General features: G+C 33.0%; 1 protein-coding gene across 3 annotated transcripts in view; it reads left to right on the top strand.

The window, feature by feature from the left end:
• LOC126886753 (PH and SEC7 domain-containing protein) overlaps positions 1–18,566 on the top strand; it is a 347,358-nt gene that overhangs the window by 239,001 nt on the left and 89,791 nt on the right. For all 3 annotated transcript variants that reach the window (XM_050653768.1, XM_050653769.1, XM_050653770.1), the window contains exons 2-5: positions 4,560–4,626; positions 13,239–13,292; positions 15,602–15,747; positions 17,920–18,207. In XM_050653768.1, coding sequence (XP_050509725.1) covers positions 4,560–4,626; positions 13,239–13,292; positions 15,602–15,747; positions 17,920–18,207 — 555 coding nt within the window. The remainder of the gene's footprint in view (positions 1–4,559; positions 4,627–13,238; positions 13,293–15,601; positions 15,748–17,919; positions 18,208–18,566) is intronic.

The raw sequence follows: 18,566 nt of genomic DNA, 5'->3' as shown, positions 1-18,566 counted from the left end.
AATATTTCACAAACAATAATAAAATTAGTTTGATTTTTGTGAATTTAAAATATTAAAATACAACAAAATATAGAATAAGAAAATAATATATTAGATAAAGATTGCAAGAAATTTTGATGGAAATCAACTTGTGTGAATCGAACAACGCTGTCCTGCGCGTAGCACCAAAAATTAATGTTTATTTAAAAATTTCCTGACGCCGTGGTAATTAATCGATTTTAATTTTGCAAATTGCAAATGAAAGGTACAGTACATTTCTATAAGCAATAAAAAATTCAACTTGCTATCTGCTTTATTTTCAGTCCTGCAACATTAAAAAAAAAATGAATTCTTTTTGCGAAAGCTGGATTGCAAAATTTATTTTGCAAAATCTATTAAACCGATCTTAATGAAATTTACAGTGTTGTTTTACTATATCATAAAGTTTTACTGGATAAGATATGAAGGTCCTAAGTGTAGCATAAATGGTTGAAAAACGTAAAATGCAAATACTTGTTATTGTATGTTTTTTTCGCAATTATTGCTATTTTTCAACAAGGGTGACTATTTTTTAAAGTTTTAACCAATTCTATATTGTAGAAAATTTAATTACGCAACTTTTATGTCAGAACAACTTTTCTCAGAAATGAATAGTTTTAAAGTTATAATTAAAAAACCAATAAAAAAATCGAATTTTTCCTTCATATTTTGACATTTTGATTATTTAAACAATGTTCCGGACCATTTTGAGTGTAAGGATAACTCAAATATTATTATTTGAGTTATTTTCAAGCAATTTCTGCAAAAAAATATGAGTCACCTCTCAACGTCCATCTCAAAACAGATGCGCCCTGGACTACTAGCAGAAGCAGAGTTATAGCTAATGAAAAATAGGTTCATATTCGTCAAATTCCAAATCGAATATTTTAACGTGCCATAACCAAAAAACGAAGCACTTTTTTGGGGAAAACTCATTTTAACTTTTTTAAAGTGTTTAAAGAATGCTTATTTTTGTTTTTTAAGAAAATTTTTTAGCATCAAAAGTAAACAAGTTACGCTCAAAATAAAGTTGGTTCCTCTTTTTGGTAAGAAATCGGGAAAATCACCCAATAATTAGCATTTCAAATGAACTAAATTGTTAGCACTTCGCAAGTTTTTTACTCGCTTATGTATTGATCATAAAATGATCTGTAAGTTTCATCGGTTCAAAGTCCTTATTTTTGTAAGAGCTGTAGTTAAAAGGCCTTGGAGTCACTTATCACGAGTGTATGCAAATTTAGAAACACCGAATCTTAACCAATTTTTGTCTTACAGAAAAACAAAAAAATACAAAGTGTTCAGAAAAGTAAAGCCGACTTTTTTTATTGTTTAATATTTTTTTATCTCTAACAATTTTTAAGTTATTTTGAGAAAAAAAATTTCAAAATTAAAGTTTTTAAAAATTTTTCTTTAAAACCAAATTTTTTCAAAAATAAGCACTTTGCTTGCACTTTTGGGGTGATCTTCCTGATTCTTTTTTGCCAAAACAAAAGGGACCAACTTTATTTAGAGCGTAACTTGTTTACATTAATTTGATGCTATAATTTTTTTTTATAAAAACAGAAATAAATCTTTTTTAAACACTTTAAAAAAGTTGTAGGTAATGTGTTTTCCCCAAGAATGCTTCGGTTTTTGGATATTTCACATTGAATTATTCTATTTGGAAATTTTCGAATATGAACCTATTTTTCATTAGCTATAACTCTGCTTAGCTATAACTCTGCTTTTGCTAGGTATAGATACCTAATATATACACAGTTTTTTTTTCACTTTTTATAGGCTATAGTTTTGCTAAGAATATTTTTTCGACAAAATGCTGACGTTTTGAGTTATTTGCGAAAAACCGTCTAAAAACGTGGTTATTTTGATGAAAAATGAACATATTCACTTGCAAATAACTCGAAAAGTATTGATTTGGTGAAAAAACTCTATAAAACAAAAGTTGCTTAGAATTAGTCAGTTTATCCATTTCGGGACTTGACTTGGACATATATTTTTTCACCGCCGAGATGGGGTGAAACTCACCCCCAGGGCAAAAGCACACATCGGCACCATATCACTTTTTTTCTTTGACATGTTAGCTATGCGTATGCCAAATTTCATGTCAATCCAAGCGGTTCTTTAAAATTTACAGCGTAAACCGTGAAAGAATGTACTAACATAGCGAAATTAATGCACGTATTTCCAGTGGGAATATTCAACATCAAAACGATTTACTATAAATAACTTCTTATTAATACTGTAAACAAAAAGTTAAAAGGGATACTTTTCATATTTTCATTCCCAGAGCAATTTACTTTCGTACTTCTTATTCTGTACAGTAGAGTGAACCATTGGCCGTCAAGTGTATATCGGTAATCCAAAACAGCCGCAGATTTGTGAAATATACTTTAATATATAACTTATACCGCGTCCTCACTGGCACATTTTTAGCGTGCGTATGTGCGAACTTCTGGTTTGTCGCAAATTTAACTGCTCTACCATCGAAAATTTGTTTATCGTTCGTTGTGCGCGTCTGTTCAGGTTGTGTGGAGTAACTTAAAAACACACACAGTACCAAAAAAAGCGTCCACACTCAGTGCCGGTTTAACCTAACTTCAGGCCCTGGGCGCTGAATATTTAGGGGCCCCCTTAATAATTGCTATTCGTTGTCAGATTTTTTACAAGAAAACACATTCATGTATTTATACCCGTAAAATCCATACACAATTTTTAGCAAACAAGAAGAATAGCAAACGTAAAAATTATTCCAAAAAATCCATTTAAAAATGTAAAAAAAAATCAGAAAGTTACACAAAACAACACATGACAAACCAAAAATATATTCTAAAAAGTACATACGATAAAAACTATATCACTTTTTTGCTTGACTAGGCATTAGCAATCTGTCAGATAATACTATCACAATTCAGTTGCTCCAGGTCTTCATTTTCTATAATACAATAATAGTGATATGCGTCTAGATTTTCTTGACCCAAATTTGGCATTTAATATATTTTTATTCTTTTTAAAGCTGAAAAAGACCGCTCGCCTGATGCATTAGAAGTTGGTATCGTGAAATAAACTTGCAGTAAAGGTAAAATATTGGGAAATGTTGCCTTTACAATCTTTACATCCTGGATGACACCAAATGTTATAAATGTTTATTCAACTTTTGGCATAATGTTATCGAATGGGTAATTTCATTATGCAAGTTCTCTTTGGTTTCATCAACATACTTTTATATTTCACATATAAAGTATTAATTGACGTCTTGACTAAGGCGTAGAAAATCATCTAACAGCTGATGTAACATCTTTGTAGCATATGTATATCCTCGTCTTTGCAAAAATATATTTTTGGCGTCTAGTTCAATTTCGCTTGACATATTTCTTATGTCTCCAACAAATCTCAAAAAAGATGTCATTATTTCTACTCCAATTGACACGTGTCAGTCCACAGTTTCTTCACGTTCACGTATTGCTTTTGCATTAACTCGTTCCAAAGTTTCTGTCCAAATCAGTGTCAATAGAGCTGTCTCAAAGTTTTATTCTGCAGTGTCTTGGCTTCCGATGAAATTTACTTTCTTCGTGAGATTTGAGCAAAATATTCAAATGTTTCCAGTGGGTTTATCCAAACTCAGATAAACTATTTTTTCAAATGAAAATAATTTGCACGGGTAGCAATAAACAGCTTTAACACTTGCGTCGTATATTAGCCAATCTCTCTTTTCTTTGCCTCCATTGGGTTTTCCTCTATAAAAGTTGCTTTTAATCTTGTATAATAAGCTTTTTCTCCATCTTCAAACACTTTTTTACAATGTTGTAAGGAATCACTTTTTTGTTTAAAAGTTCACAGTTTTTATAAAGTCATCAGTCTTAAAATCAGACCATTTCGAAAACGCAGGTATTTTGTCGTCTTTTTTTTTCTATTTTGGAAAATACGTAGATTATTTAGAGGACTAAGTAAAAGTTGAACGGGTTGAGACTATTAGTAAAAGGAACGGGTCCTTACGGGCCCCTCCGGGGCCCGGGCCCCTGGGCGCCCGCCCCAAGCGCCCAGTGCATAAAACGGCACTGTCCACACTGCAAACCGTATGCGATGCAAATCCTTTGATCTTCGCTCAAAAACCGACAACCGATGGAGCATGTGCGTTGTGTACGTCGAAAATTGTTGCGTCCGATTTATGCGACGAACACGTCCACATTAGCACAGTTTACCTCGAGCACGCAAATATTTGCGGTGAACAGCTGGTTCGTTGCAAATTTTTACCAGTGAGGACGCGGCTTTAGACATACCACAAGAAAACACTTTCAGAACTAAAATTGTAAACTATTTGAGAACACAGATTTATGCAATCCTTATCACATACGGTGCCTTGAAACACCTTGAAAACGATATCACGGAACTGATATCCGAGTCTAAAATTGGTTTATTTTAACCACAATTTGTTGGTTTACGTAAATATTCATGTTGTCTTCAAAACATATCAGTATACAGTAGTACTTGTTAAGTGTAGTGTTGTATAGATATAGATTATTGAAAGGTTGTGTTCTTTTCAGGTGGAGGTTGGAGATGTAATTTTAAAAGTTAACGAAACAGATGTGATACGATTTAGTACGAAAGAAGGTAAGTTAACAATTTTTTAAAATCTTTTTCCAATCTTTAAATTAACGTATAACGTATAATACACCAGGGCGGAACTGTTTTGAAGTGGATGTGAGAGGTGGCATTCGGATTTTTGCAGATAAAGTTAGGTGACAACTTCAATAATTATAATTGACTTATGCTCCTTCTGAAATATACCCCGAACATTAATAAAAAAATTTAAATATTTACAAATTTCGAAAACCATCGATTTTTTTCTACTTTCATTGCTTATAACTTTAAAACTATTCATTTTGGAACAAAGTTGTAAGGAAATAAAATAAAGATAATTGAATTTTGTATGATATACGACTGGTTTAAAATGTCTTAAATTATTACCCTTTCTGCAAAATAGCAATAAATACAAAATAAGGGGGCAAAATAAGCCTGTTTTATTCAATGTTTTTCAACCAATTTGGTTGCACTTAGCACCTTCGTAATTCGCTTAGAAAATTCTTACAACATACTTAATCCGTCCACGAAATTTCATTAAAATCGAAATAATAGATTTTGCATAATAATTTTGCAATCTAAATTTTCTTAAAAAACTTCTAATTTTTTAAAAACTTTCTAAACAAAAAGGAGACCATTTAGAACTTCGCTAATTTTTTTACATATCAAGAGGCCCTCTACCTATCTAATACACTTTACAGAATTAAAATCGGATTATTTAAGCGGTCTCAGTACTGTTTTAAAGTTATACACAATTTTTTGACTTATAAACAAATATAGTGAGGAACTTTGAGTTGGAATACATTCATTTTCTCGAGAATGGGCGACTCTGGAGATAAATCCCGAAACAGGTCGATTTTTATATTTAAATTATAATTTTTTGGCATATTAGCATAATATTTATACAGGCTGCCCATTCTTTTTTAAATTAATTGAGACAAAAAGAAGAAAGTATATACTTTATTTAATTCGTAATACATTTTACTGTTGTCCTAAAACAGAAAAAAATATTTATTTGATAAATAACTAAAAAATGAATTTATTCCAACGTCCTCACTGTATTTGTTTATTGGGACCGATGGTCCTGGTTACTGGATAATTGTCAAGGCCATAGTCCAAAAAAAAATAATAAGAAGAAAAAATAAGATTTAGGTTATGTTATTAAAACGTAAAAAATTGTATGTAGTAAATAAAATTAGTTATTAAAATGCAGTACTGCAAGCGAAATACAATTAATTAAATTTACCTTTATATAATAATTGCATATCATATCAATATTGTGAAGCAATATATAATTTTTCTTCTTAAATGACAATAGGTATGAAATGTACGTCAATTTGACAATTTCAATTGACGATATGAATTATTTAAGAAAGTTGTAATATTTCTCCGCTATTCGCGCACGATCGTTTCGCGTATCCCTTCCGAGTACTTGCACACCGCGAATAAGCCAAAAAATTGTAAATACATAAATTGTGCATACAAATTTGACAAGGAGCATAAGTCAATTATTATTATTGAAGCTGTCACCTAACTTTATCTGCAAAAATCCGAATGCCACCCCGCACATCAAAAAATAGACGTTTTTTCACAGATCCGCCCTGGTCTATAACCAACTATTAACCAAGTTAATGTATAACCAAGTATTTATTATTGTGTAATCGTCTGCGTAACCAATATTATTGATGAAACGCCTTTGATTTCGATAACTTGTGCCCAGTGGCGTAACTAGTCTGACTGCACCCCAATGCTAGTATTCCCCGTGCGCCTCTATTCGTAGCCTCATTTTCCAGAATATCAGTTTTTTGCGCCCCCCTAGGCCTGCGCCCCAATGCACCGCATTGGTTGCATTGGCGTTAGTTACGCCACTGCTTGTGCCTCATCTCCTAAAGCTAGTTAAAATATTTTCCCTACATAAATATTGACCAAACTAGGAGATAGTATACATCCCTGTAGTACTCTCGGATTTCTGCTGATTGGTTTCAATACAGTTCCTTTATTATTCTTATATCCTCATCGTTAATACCGATTTCCTGTAATCTCTCTAAAAGTGGCTCATTCTAATCAAAGGCTTTTTGATAGTCAATGAAGCATATAAAACGTCAAGCCTTTGGTCCTAGCAGTTTCGTAAAAGCAACTTAATGCTTCTCTAATGTCAAACAAGTCGTTTGATAAATTCGAAATTTTATTTGTATACAGGGTGGTCATAGCGCCAAGTCAGGTCAGGCCAGGTCAAAACACGCCATAATAAAATACATTTTAATTACAAACTAAATTAAGAAATAGTTAAACTCAATAACTATAAACTTTTTCCCAAAGTAAGTGTTTGATAGTTCCACCATTTTCTTTAATGCATTTATCAATACGTTCTATAAAGGATCGTCCCATATTAAGGGCGTATGCGCAAAATTTCGCGCCAATGTGTTCTAAATGCATTCATGAGAAAACTAATAAGTATTTTTGAAAAACTTGAAAAACGCAGAATGAAATATTACATTATTACCGAGGGCCGAAAGTCCCTTAGAATAAACAAAAAGTTTTTTTGAATGAGATATTCCACGATATATCTACCACGACCAATCCAGCCTTCAGGATGTATATGTTCTCACTGCCTTTGTATAATATGGAATGTGGAGGTGCACCATCTCGCATGGACGACCTATTTTACCTTAAGTTTAAGGACAATTCTTCTAATAAATCAATAAATTAATTTTATAAAAAATCTAAATAGTTCTCACCATTCAAATTACGATAACTCACATGGCTCTAAAAATGATTAGATACCAATGAGTCCACACCATACGTTATTTTAAAATTTTATATTGGAAATGTCTCTCGTAACATGAGGATTTTCAGTGTTTCAGAAATGATTGTGCCTCAAATTAAAAACTCCACGGAGTCTAAATGTAGCCTCTCCGTAAATAATATTCTGTCGATGAAGAAGTGGTCAAGATTTTGCCTGCTTAGAATATAATTTGCAAATCTGCATTTTACAGGTAAATCTGCTGGCAATAGATTTTGTACAGGTATAAACTGGTAAGGGTGTAAGATTTTTAAAACTAACGTTTTGCTGATTCCTAACGTTGAAGATAAACGTCGTATGCTTACTTTAAAATTGTCGTCAACGCGAACCATTATTTCGTCTTCTTGATCATGCTTAATGATTTTCGGTCAGCCTAAGTTGTCACGTTTAGGACGAAATGAACCATGTTCGCCTAAATTCCAAAACATACGTTTAATAGTGATTAGGTTGCAGCCTATTTGGGTATCTTCTTAAATATTCCCTTTCGCTGTACGCCCGTTCAAATATTACTGAGAATAAATAGCAATCATATTATCTCTCATAGAAAAATTATTATACCTCGGCATTTTCTGCTTTTCTTAAACCAAAATAAACTAAATATTACAAAAGTCACTGATTAATCGAAACAAAACTTATTTTTAGTTGTCAAAAGCTCGTGACACTATGTTAAGATTTCCCGTAATGCATTAAATAATAAGATTGGGATTGTCTAATGGTAGGGGAGCCCAAGTGGGGATTTTGCAGTTACTCGAGCGCGTCAGATTATCATATGGGGAGAAACCTGGTACCATGTAGATGTACCTCTACTATATATTGGCTCTAAACACAGGGGAGTTCGTTAAGGGGGACCGAAAAAAAAAATCTATTCTTAGAAAAACTAGAAATCGTCAGATTAAGATAAGGTAAGTTAAGTACATGCAATACAGTGTATATTTCAAAAATCTGACGATTTGGGCGGGGCGGGGCGTAAGGAAATGGGTGAGTCACAAAATTTCACAAGAAAAAAGCGAAAAAACACGACTCCCCACGCAGAGGGGTGGGGGGTAAATTTAAAATTTTAAATACGAATCCCGCGATATCTCGCGAAATGAACATCAGATCGAAAAACTGAAAAATAGACTTATTCAATATGTTTGAAAAATCTATCGAATGGCACCAAATACGACCCCAACGTAGGGGGGTGGGAATTACTTTAGAATTTTAAATAGGAGCCCCCATTTTTTATTGCAGATTCGGATTCCTTACGTAAAAGTAAGTACCTTTTATTTGAAACATTTTTTCGAATTATGGATAAATGGCGCTATAATCGGAAAAAAGGATTGTTAGAAATGGAAAATTAAATTAAAAATGGGAAGTCCCCACTAAAAAGGAAAACTTTACTTAACTTTTTTAGGTTATAGGACCTAATCTTCACAATCCAATAGGTCCCCAAAGCGCTCGAGTGCATACTAGTAGTAGAGTAGCATACTTTCCTCCCCTACTATAATGATGATGTCAAAACTGGCATCACATAAAAGATTTAGTAATAAACTATAAATTATGCTTAATCGCAGGTATTGCTTATCCCACAGCTGATTTGTAAAATGCGATTATATCAAAACTGTTGAGCTTTGAAGCTTCTAACAGGTATATCCTTTTGTTTTGTTGAAATAACGTATCATTACTATTTTTTGACACCAATAGTGCCAACTTGAATAGCAAGAAAGCCCAAATTTATGTCACATAATGCCATATGTGGCGTCCCCTATCAGCTTCAATAAAGTATCATCGAATTATCATTCTTTATACTCAAAAGCTCTTAGTTATAAATTGTTATACATAAATGTTTACAAACATGAAAGTTATATCGAAAAATAAAGTTTTAATATTAATACCAGTTGTCAACATTTTATTCAAGCAAGTTGGCTGTTTCTTGTTGTAAACTTATATACAGACCACCCTGTTTATTATAAATAATAGCTTTTTAACGTAGCTGATGAAATGTAATAGCCCGAGAGGTAGTGTCACATTTGACCGGAGCATTTTAACATGGCTGCTTTTTATTTAGTTAGGTGTTCCAAAGCTTATTTGGACACAAATAATGTGTCATTTGGCCCAAAATCGGGGCTTTAAGGCAAGAAAAGATAAAATATGAAAGTAGATGGAAAAACCGTACAACTTATAAGTAAAATATTGATCTCCGTTCCTTACATCCATAATGGCCTAGTCTCATTCACTTAGGCGAGTCGGGTTCGATTCCCGGCGTCGGAAATCTTTTTTGTTTTTAAAATTGACATTATGATTTGAGAAATTGTTTTTATAATACTTTTTTATATTGTGTCGTATAAATAATAAAAACGTGATACTATAAAAAGAATTATTTTTCAAATCGAAATGTCAATTTTAAAAACAAAAAGGATTTCCGACAACGGAAATCGAACCCGACTCGCCTGGGTGAAAGCGTGTGAAAGCCAGGTATCCTATCCACTAGACCATAAATATATGGATGTGACTTATGTAGATAAATATTTGACATATAAGTTCTAGGGATTTTCCCATCTACTTTCATAATTATTCTTTCTTGTCTAAGTGCCCCTGAGTCGCGCCAGTTGACAAACATTTTCATTATCAAACAAGTACTATCTACCGAAATAAATTTATAGAATCCGTGCTAAAATCACCGTAAAAATTTTACACTACCTCCCAGTCTATAAAGAATACTGAAACATACTATACTAATTCCAGTTAATTGCTTCATCAGCCACAAGATTCCAAAACAAATCCGTTGTGAATTTTTAAGCATAACTACTAGAGGCTTGATGAGTCTCTGTGTTGTAGAGCAAGAGCAGCGAGACAAATTTCATTAATCCAAACTCTATTTGCCACTTTATAGTGCTCGACGTTTAAAAAACGTCTCTCGCTTGTCAAGATAATGGAGTCGAGAAGACGATGGGCTTTTTTCATAAAGTGCCGAGAGTACATCAGCTCAATTTGTAGGAAAATTGAAGCTCAGGAGGCACTAAGAATAGAAAGGAATATCGTAAAGTCCGTTTGCGGTTATTTCAATGCAATATAAATTCCCGGGTGTCAATTGTTCATGTATTGAGTACACCGAATTGCTAGATTAGACCAGGGAACTAATGATTTTCCCATGACACTCGTCGATAGGTAGGTATCTAACAATTGGTTTTGATAAATTTGGTGATATAGTCTGTTCGCTAATTTCAGACACAACTGGCTAGTGATTTTAGTTGGTATTTTTTTCGTTTTTGGCCAATTTTGCCAAAATTGGCAAAATTACTAACTATTTAGTAATTGTTAACTACATATTTAGTAATTATTTTTTACCAAATTGGCAAAATTACTTACTAAAATCACTAGCCAGTTGTGTCTGAGTTTAGCGAACCCACTATATCAATATGTAATAAACAAAATATGCAATACATTAAACGTCTTTATTTACTCATAAACAATAGATATACCCGAAAAGATTGGTCATAAATTATACCACAGATTCTGGGGTCAAAAATAGATTTATTGAACCTGACTTACCTATATACAATAGTGCACACAAAAAAAGTTACAGCCCTTTGAAGTTACAAAATAAAAATCGATTTTTTTTCATATATCGAAAACTCTTAGAGATTTTTTATGGAAAATGGACATGTGGCATTCTTATGACAGCAACATCTTAAAAAAAATTAAAGTGAAATTTGTGCATCCCATAAAAATTTTATGGGGGTTTTATTCCCTTCAACCCACCCAAACTTCTGTGTACGTTCCAATTAAATTATTATTGTGGCACCACTAGTTAAACACAATATTTTCAAAACTTTTTACGCCTCTTACTACTTTTTCGATAAGCCAGTGTTTATCGAGATATTTTGAATATGTGTCGGATCCACCACATATTTGTATATGGTTAACCACAATATTATAGACCTGTTAATAATCTGAAAATTTATTTATAATTCACATTTTTAGGTATATTTTAAAAAAGAAGCCGAATCTCGATAAAAGGTGACTTATCAAAAAAAGACTGCAAAAGACAAAAAAAAGAGGCAAAAAAGTTTTAAAAACACTGTGTTTAACTTATGGTACCACAATAATAGTTTAATTGGAATGTACACAAACATTTGGCGGGTTTAAAGGAACAAAATCCCCATAAAATTTTTATGTAAATATATTAAAAAAGAAGCCGCATCTCGATAAAAACTGGCTGATCGAAAAAATACTAGGAGGCAAAAAAGTTTTTAAAACATTGTGTTTAACTAATGGTACCACAATAATAAATTAATTGGAACGTACAAAAAAGTTTGGGGGGGTTTAAGGGAACAAAACCCCCATTAAATTTTTATGTGGTGGACATATTTCACTATAATTTTGTTTTAAGATGTTACTGCCATAAGAATGATACATGTCCATTTTCAATAAAAAATCTCTAATAGTTTTCGATATATTGAAAAAAATCGATTTTCATTTTGTAACTTCAAAGGGCTGTAACTTTTTTTTGAGTTCATTTGTACTAAGGTAAGATAGGTTCAATTGAACTATTTTTGACCCCAGAATGTGTGGTATAATTTATGACCAATCTTTTCGGGACACCCTGTATAAACAATGTAAGATCGCTACAATGTAAAATTTTAAATACTAACTAAGGCTCGATGCACATTTGTATGTTTTCAAGCTGCATACACGCTGCGAGCAAGCTACGTACGATCGCTGCCGGTTTAGCAGTACATGAGTTGAATTTATTCGCTACACGCTCGAGCTGACTCAGAGAAACCGCTCAAATCTGTATTGACGGGAGACTGGCTTGAAAACCAGCAGCTTGCTCGCAGCGTGCACGCAACTTGAAAACACGCAAATGTGCATTGAGCCTAAAAGTCTTTAAACGTAGGACTTCTAAATTATATGAAAAATTGACACTATTTTACTGACAAGGCATATAAAATCCTTTAAACTGAGAATTTGTAAAGTTATTTTTGTTAATTTGTTGCTTAGTTATTAAAAATAGCTTTAAAAATCGATTTTTTGAAAATTATTAATAACTTTAGTAAAAATTCACAAAAAACTTAAATTTCGCGTAAGAATGGGCAAAATAACACAAGCATTTAGCTACAAAAGTTTAAAGGAATTTCACTTAATATTTATTAAATTAACATTGTTTATCCCAGAAATCTTTTAGAACCCGAGTGAGTTATTCTAAGCTGTTCTGAGCCGTTCTGACGGTCGAGTTTCTTATAGTCTTTTAACACTTATTTTAATTTATTTACAGTAACACTACAACTAATTAATTTATAATATTTATATTTATTACTTAACAATACGAATGTTGTACTGCCTAAAATCTAAATCGTTTCGTATTTATATCGGCTGCTTCAATGTTCGAATTATTCTACTTCTCCCTCGAATGGTTGGTCATCGAAGCCAGACTACACGCCGGCATCTAGATTATTCGAACGGCCTCCACATGTTTCGAGAATGGTAGGTCGTCTAACGACAGACAGATATTCGATAGACAGGGCCGGCGTAACAATTTTAAACTACTGCGTTTGCGTGGTCAGGTCCAGATCCTTATTTATCGGCCACTAGATCATTTCACTGAAGTGAAATGCGGTTCGGCCCTTGAACCACTTGGCTATCTGACTGACCCATTTTTACTTAATTTTCTTTAAACATTTGTGAAAAATACGAGCTTTGTAATAAAAATATTTCATAGACTACCCTAATTACAATAATTATTCTTTTGCATGGAATCTATATTATATCCAAAACAAAAAATACTTATATTTAACAATACCCCCGATATTAAGTTGTTTTTGTAATAGGATAATATGAAATTCTTTTTTATTTTCAGTTCTCAAATGCCTCCGTTTATCAGCGGATCCAGTCATATTAAAAATCAAACGGGGTAAGTAATGGATTTTTTTATTACCATATTAATACCAGTCTACGTTTTTAACAAAATAGGTACTATATGCCAATAGTTATGTCATGTCCAGACTTGTAAGAACTTCTTCGGATATCGTAGAATGCTTCTTTGAAGAAACATTTGAATGTATCTTCAAAGAAACCTTAGATGAAGGGACAGGCATTAAAATCAAAGTAATTAATGTCATCAATTTCAAATATGCACACGACACGGTACTGATTGCTTCCAATGAAAGAGTTGCAAATACATAAACATGGTGACCGAAACCTGTGATGTCTATGAGGTAAAACTTAATACTAAAATAAATCTTATGATTGTCAGTAAAACGGAGTTACAATCAATGAACAATCAGAACATATGAAGTAAAGTTAGAAAGAGTCAACAATATCACCAATTTGGGCGCCAACTTTAACGATAACTGGGATGTAAACAAAAAAATAATAATTCGCATTGAAAAGCCAGAGCCGCCTTCTACAAACTAAACAAAATTCTCAATAATATACTACGCTAGACCTTTAAATCAGATTAATACGCTGCTAGATATTCTCCACATTGCTCTATGGCCTGGAGAGGTGGACTTTTACAGAGAGACTAATGAAAAAATTGGAGGTCTTTGAAATGTGGGTCTACCGACGAATACTGCGGATAAGTTGAGTTGATCAAATAAGAAATGAAATAGTTTTACAACGAATGAAAAAGAGTACAGAAATAACAAAAACAATAAAAATTCGAAAGTTAATATTTCGGCCATGTAATGAGACATCCAAAGAGGTATAACCTTCTACACCTGATAATGGCTATAAATGGTTATGAAGGTATAACCTTCTGAACACCCAGGCTCAGAAACATCACAGAGGGGTATCAAGAGACATCCGCTAGCTAATCTGTTTCGAGCTGTCGTAGACATAGCTATTAATGCCATTATGATCGCCAACGTTTGATAATCGGACAGGATACTTAAAGAAGAAAAATGCTTGACCAAAAACGATCCTCATTTAAAATAGTTTAAAGTAATAATGACAAAAATGATAAGTAACCCGCCAACTATTATAATATTTGCTTAATAACACTAAATTGTCAATAGTTTCAAAGTGCCATAATTTTGATCAGTTCGGTTCTTTTGTATTATTCAGTGAGCACGTAAAGGTTGGAATAAATTCATTTTCTCCAGAATGGACGATTTTGGAAAGAAATCCCAAAACAGGTCAATTTTTATTTTTAAATTACGACTTTTTGGCATTTATATCATACTAGTAACGTCACCCATCTAGGCGTTATGGCGTCATCGATGATTTTTTTAAATGATAATAGGGGTCGTGTGATAGCTTATTTGAAAGGTAATCCAATTCTCTATTCAGTAATATAAACATTAACATAATTATTTATACAGGGTGTCCAAAAAATGTTTTTTGAATTAAATTTATTGACATAAAAAGAAGAATGTGTGTAATTTATTTAATTCAAAATACATTTTACTGCTATCAGAAAACAGGAAAAATGTTTATTTGGCAAAAAAATATTGTTTTTCGCTTAAATTCAATATTAAAGCAGCCACCCACCAGCCTCGTGACATTTTGAAGGTTTAATTAGGGCGAAAAGCAATGATTATTTTTCAAATAAACATTTTTTTCTATTTTCTGAGAGAAGTAAAATGTATTTTGAATTAAATGAATTACAGTAGGAAAAATGAAAGAATACCCATGAACGAACATATAAAACACGCTGTATTTTCCTGTCACCGTGTCACACAAAAAATTGGCCAGCGCAAGTACATGTAATAATTATTGTTACATGTACTTGCACTGGACAATTTTCTTGGTGACACGGTGACATGAAAATACAGCGTGTTTTATATGTTCGTTCATGGGTATTCTTTCATTTTTCCGACTGTACATACATTCTTCTTTTTATGTCAATAAATTTAATAAAAAAAATTTTTTTTTGGACGCCCTGTAGGTATAAATAATTATGTTAATGTTTGTATTACTGAATAGAGAATTGAATTACCTTTCAAATGATCTATCACATGGCCCCTATTCTCATTTAAAAAAAATCATTAATGACGTCATCACCCCAGAGACGTCACTAGTATGATATAATATATGCCAAAAAGTCGTAATTTAAAAATAAAAATTTTCGGGACCTGTTTCGGGATTTTTTTCCAAAATCGTCCATTCTCGAGAAAATGAATTTATTCCAATCTTTACGTGCTCACTGTATGCTGATTAAATAGTTTTCAAAAACGCGTATTTAGTACTTGATTAATAGACTTTTGTTGTAATTTTTAGATCCAAAAATCAAAGCAAGTGTTCGAAAGCACCTTCTCTCAACTAGCGGCGATATCGAAAAACCTTCAAAACTTCCAGCCGTTCATACAGCAAACATAACCTCATTTTCTAACTTAAATAGCAAATCGGAATCTGCAGCTTATAAGGTAAGTTTTACAGCAGATACTAATGCCTGATTGCACCAACAGATCTTAAGCTCCAGCTTAGCTAAGCTTTACTTATAGATAGGGCCCCTTTGAGTGTCACTTACGTTGCACCATAATTTTATATTCTTACCTTATTATCAATCATATCTATTACTACATTATGATATTTTTATTATAATATATTATAATTATATTATATTAATTCTTATGTTATTCTCGTCTTAAGCTTAAGATCTGTTGGTGCAACCGGTCATTAGATACTTCGGATCGAAAAAATATTATTTGTGAACAAATGTCTTAAAAAATACGTCAACTGTCACTTCAATACATCATTCTTCTTATTATCGAGCCCTAGATGACTTGATACGTCGGATTATCTCCCAAAAATTTTCGTACGCATCTGCACGTGAGAGCAGCACAGTTTTCTGTATGGTCTTATAGAGATGTTCATTCAGACCCAGCTTTTTTTTATGTTTTCTAGGAGGTTCCTCGGAATGACTTCAGTAATAGAAATAATAATCGGTATTGTCGGGATATTTTCATCTTCCATCGTCTTAGTATTTGCATTTCTAGATCTTTGTACTTTGCGATCTTTTCGTTATATTTGGCGCGCAGGTTGTTGTTACATATCGCCACATGTTAATGTTAGGTATCGCAATCAACAATTAATTTATTAACTGATACGAAATCTGGTCTATTATGTGACACTGTTTGGTTTGTGAGTACAGAACGGTCCCAGTATAACTTATAGTTGTTGTTTTGAAGCTATTTCCTTGTGGCATTTTTATGATTAATTATTTATATGGGAAATAAGCCACAATTAAAATGAAAAAAATTATTTTATTATATTTTGTATTTTGACAACGGCACCCGATTTGGGCGTCGAAACGTTAATAAAATAATTTTTTTCATTTTAATTGTGGCTTATTTCCCATATAAATAATTAACTTATAGTTGTGTTTCTCAAGCATACTCTCCGGAACGTATTGATAGTGTGGGAGATGGTTTGTTTGGAGAAGTCCCAGTTTGATGGCTATCTCTTGATAAAGGATCTTTCCTACTGAGTCATGCCGGTCCTTATATTCAGTTGCAGCAAATGCCTGGCAGCCTCCGGTAAGATGTTGAATGGTTGTATGGAGACATAATATATCCCTGCCTAACTCCTAGTGATTTCAATTTCTGAGCTGGGTTCATTATCTATTACAATTTGTGCTCTTCGATTCCAGCAAAGGTTTATTATTATTTTATTGCAGAGGAGGTGAAGCAATTTTATTCCGATTTCTTATTTTCTTTGAGCATCTCTGCTGTTATCATATCTGGTCCTGGTGCTTTATTTAATTTAAGTTTATTGATTGCCAGTCTTATTTCGCTTTCTAGTATATCCGGTTCTTCTTCCATTTCCTCCAAGTTAAGGTGGATATGTTCTAGGTATTGGTCGTCTTTATATAGATCCTGGCATGATCTTCACGTTTCTTGTATATCCTCTCTATTTGTTTTCAGAATTTCCGTGTGGTCCCAGACGGGTCAAGTTCTGGCTAATATTCTTACTAACCAAGTCGACAAACGGTAACAAATGAATAACATTCTTTGGTATAGTGTACGTAAGAAATATAGTGGGACGGTCAGATTTGTAGGTTTTGGTAATTCAGCTTTAAGCTATAGTATGACGTCTGATTCTGTCTGGCAATTAAATATGTAATTAAAAATATATATTTTTACTTAGGTACCTATATACCGTTAAAGCAGGACATATCGTATGTGCTAAAGTTAATTTTAACCATTTTTTATTCACATTTAACCTTGCAGAGACCCTCCTTGTTGCTGAATGTTAGATTGCTAACTGATAAAGTTTTGCCTTTAGAATTACTCTTGTTATTGTTAAAATTATTGATACTAAAAGAAATTTATAAAAACATAGTTAAATCTAAAATGAAGGTAAGTATACTGTTCATTAAAATTAAAACCTACACTCTAGTAAAGTAGTGCTTCCCAACTAAAACCTAAAATGCCACAGATGATTCACTGTGCGAACCGGTTGGTAAAAACAAAAAAGAGTATTAAAGTGTTTCTACTATATCTCTTACTGATACTATACTCTGGTTTTAGATGTATTCGTATCTTGTGTTGTTTAATTGATTTGTTTCTTTGACTAATATACCTAATCTCTTTTAGACTCACAATGCTGTGGTGCGACACGGCTCAGCAACAAACGGTAGCTGCTCCGAACGGGAACCACTACTGCACCATCACGACCACGACGAAGTGCTGCGACCTCTGGAGAACGAACAACACGAAAGATTGCAATGGCAACCGTTGGCAGCGCACGGGAACGAGACCACGAACAAATCGAAAAGCCACGGTCAACCGAAATTCGAGGCGTATATGATGACGGGAGAGCATATCCTGAACATTTCGCGGATGCCACAGACCACCGCCATCGTACCTAAGCAACAAAAGAAGGTAAGTTTTAACATGCAAGATAAGATTAATAACACATCATCACCATCAGTGGCGTTACAGCTCTTTATGAGCCAAAGCCTTCTTCATAACAATCCTCCATTCGCCCCCTCTCTCTGACAACTTTTCCCCATGCTCTAATTCCAATAGATTTTAAATCGTGCTCTAAGTGGTCTTGATACCTAAATCTCGGTCTTCCTCTTTCTCGTTGTCCTATCGGCCCTCTTCGGTCAAAAACTTTTCGTACCATGCATCTTTCTCTCACCTGACTACATGCCCTATCCATCTAAGGCGTACTACTTTAATGAATTTTACAACGCCAGGTTCTCCAAAACTTCTATACAACTCAAAGTTGTAACGCC

The sequence above is a fragment of the Diabrotica virgifera genome, chromosome 6 (assembly GCF_917563875.1).
Source record: "Diabrotica virgifera virgifera chromosome 6, PGI_DIABVI_V3a".
In the NCBI taxonomy this organism is placed as follows: domain Eukaryota; kingdom Metazoa; phylum Arthropoda; class Insecta; order Coleoptera; family Chrysomelidae; genus Diabrotica; species Diabrotica virgifera.
The sequence above is the reverse complement of the archived record's forward strand: the minus strand, read 5'-3'. Positions and strand labels throughout refer to the sequence as shown.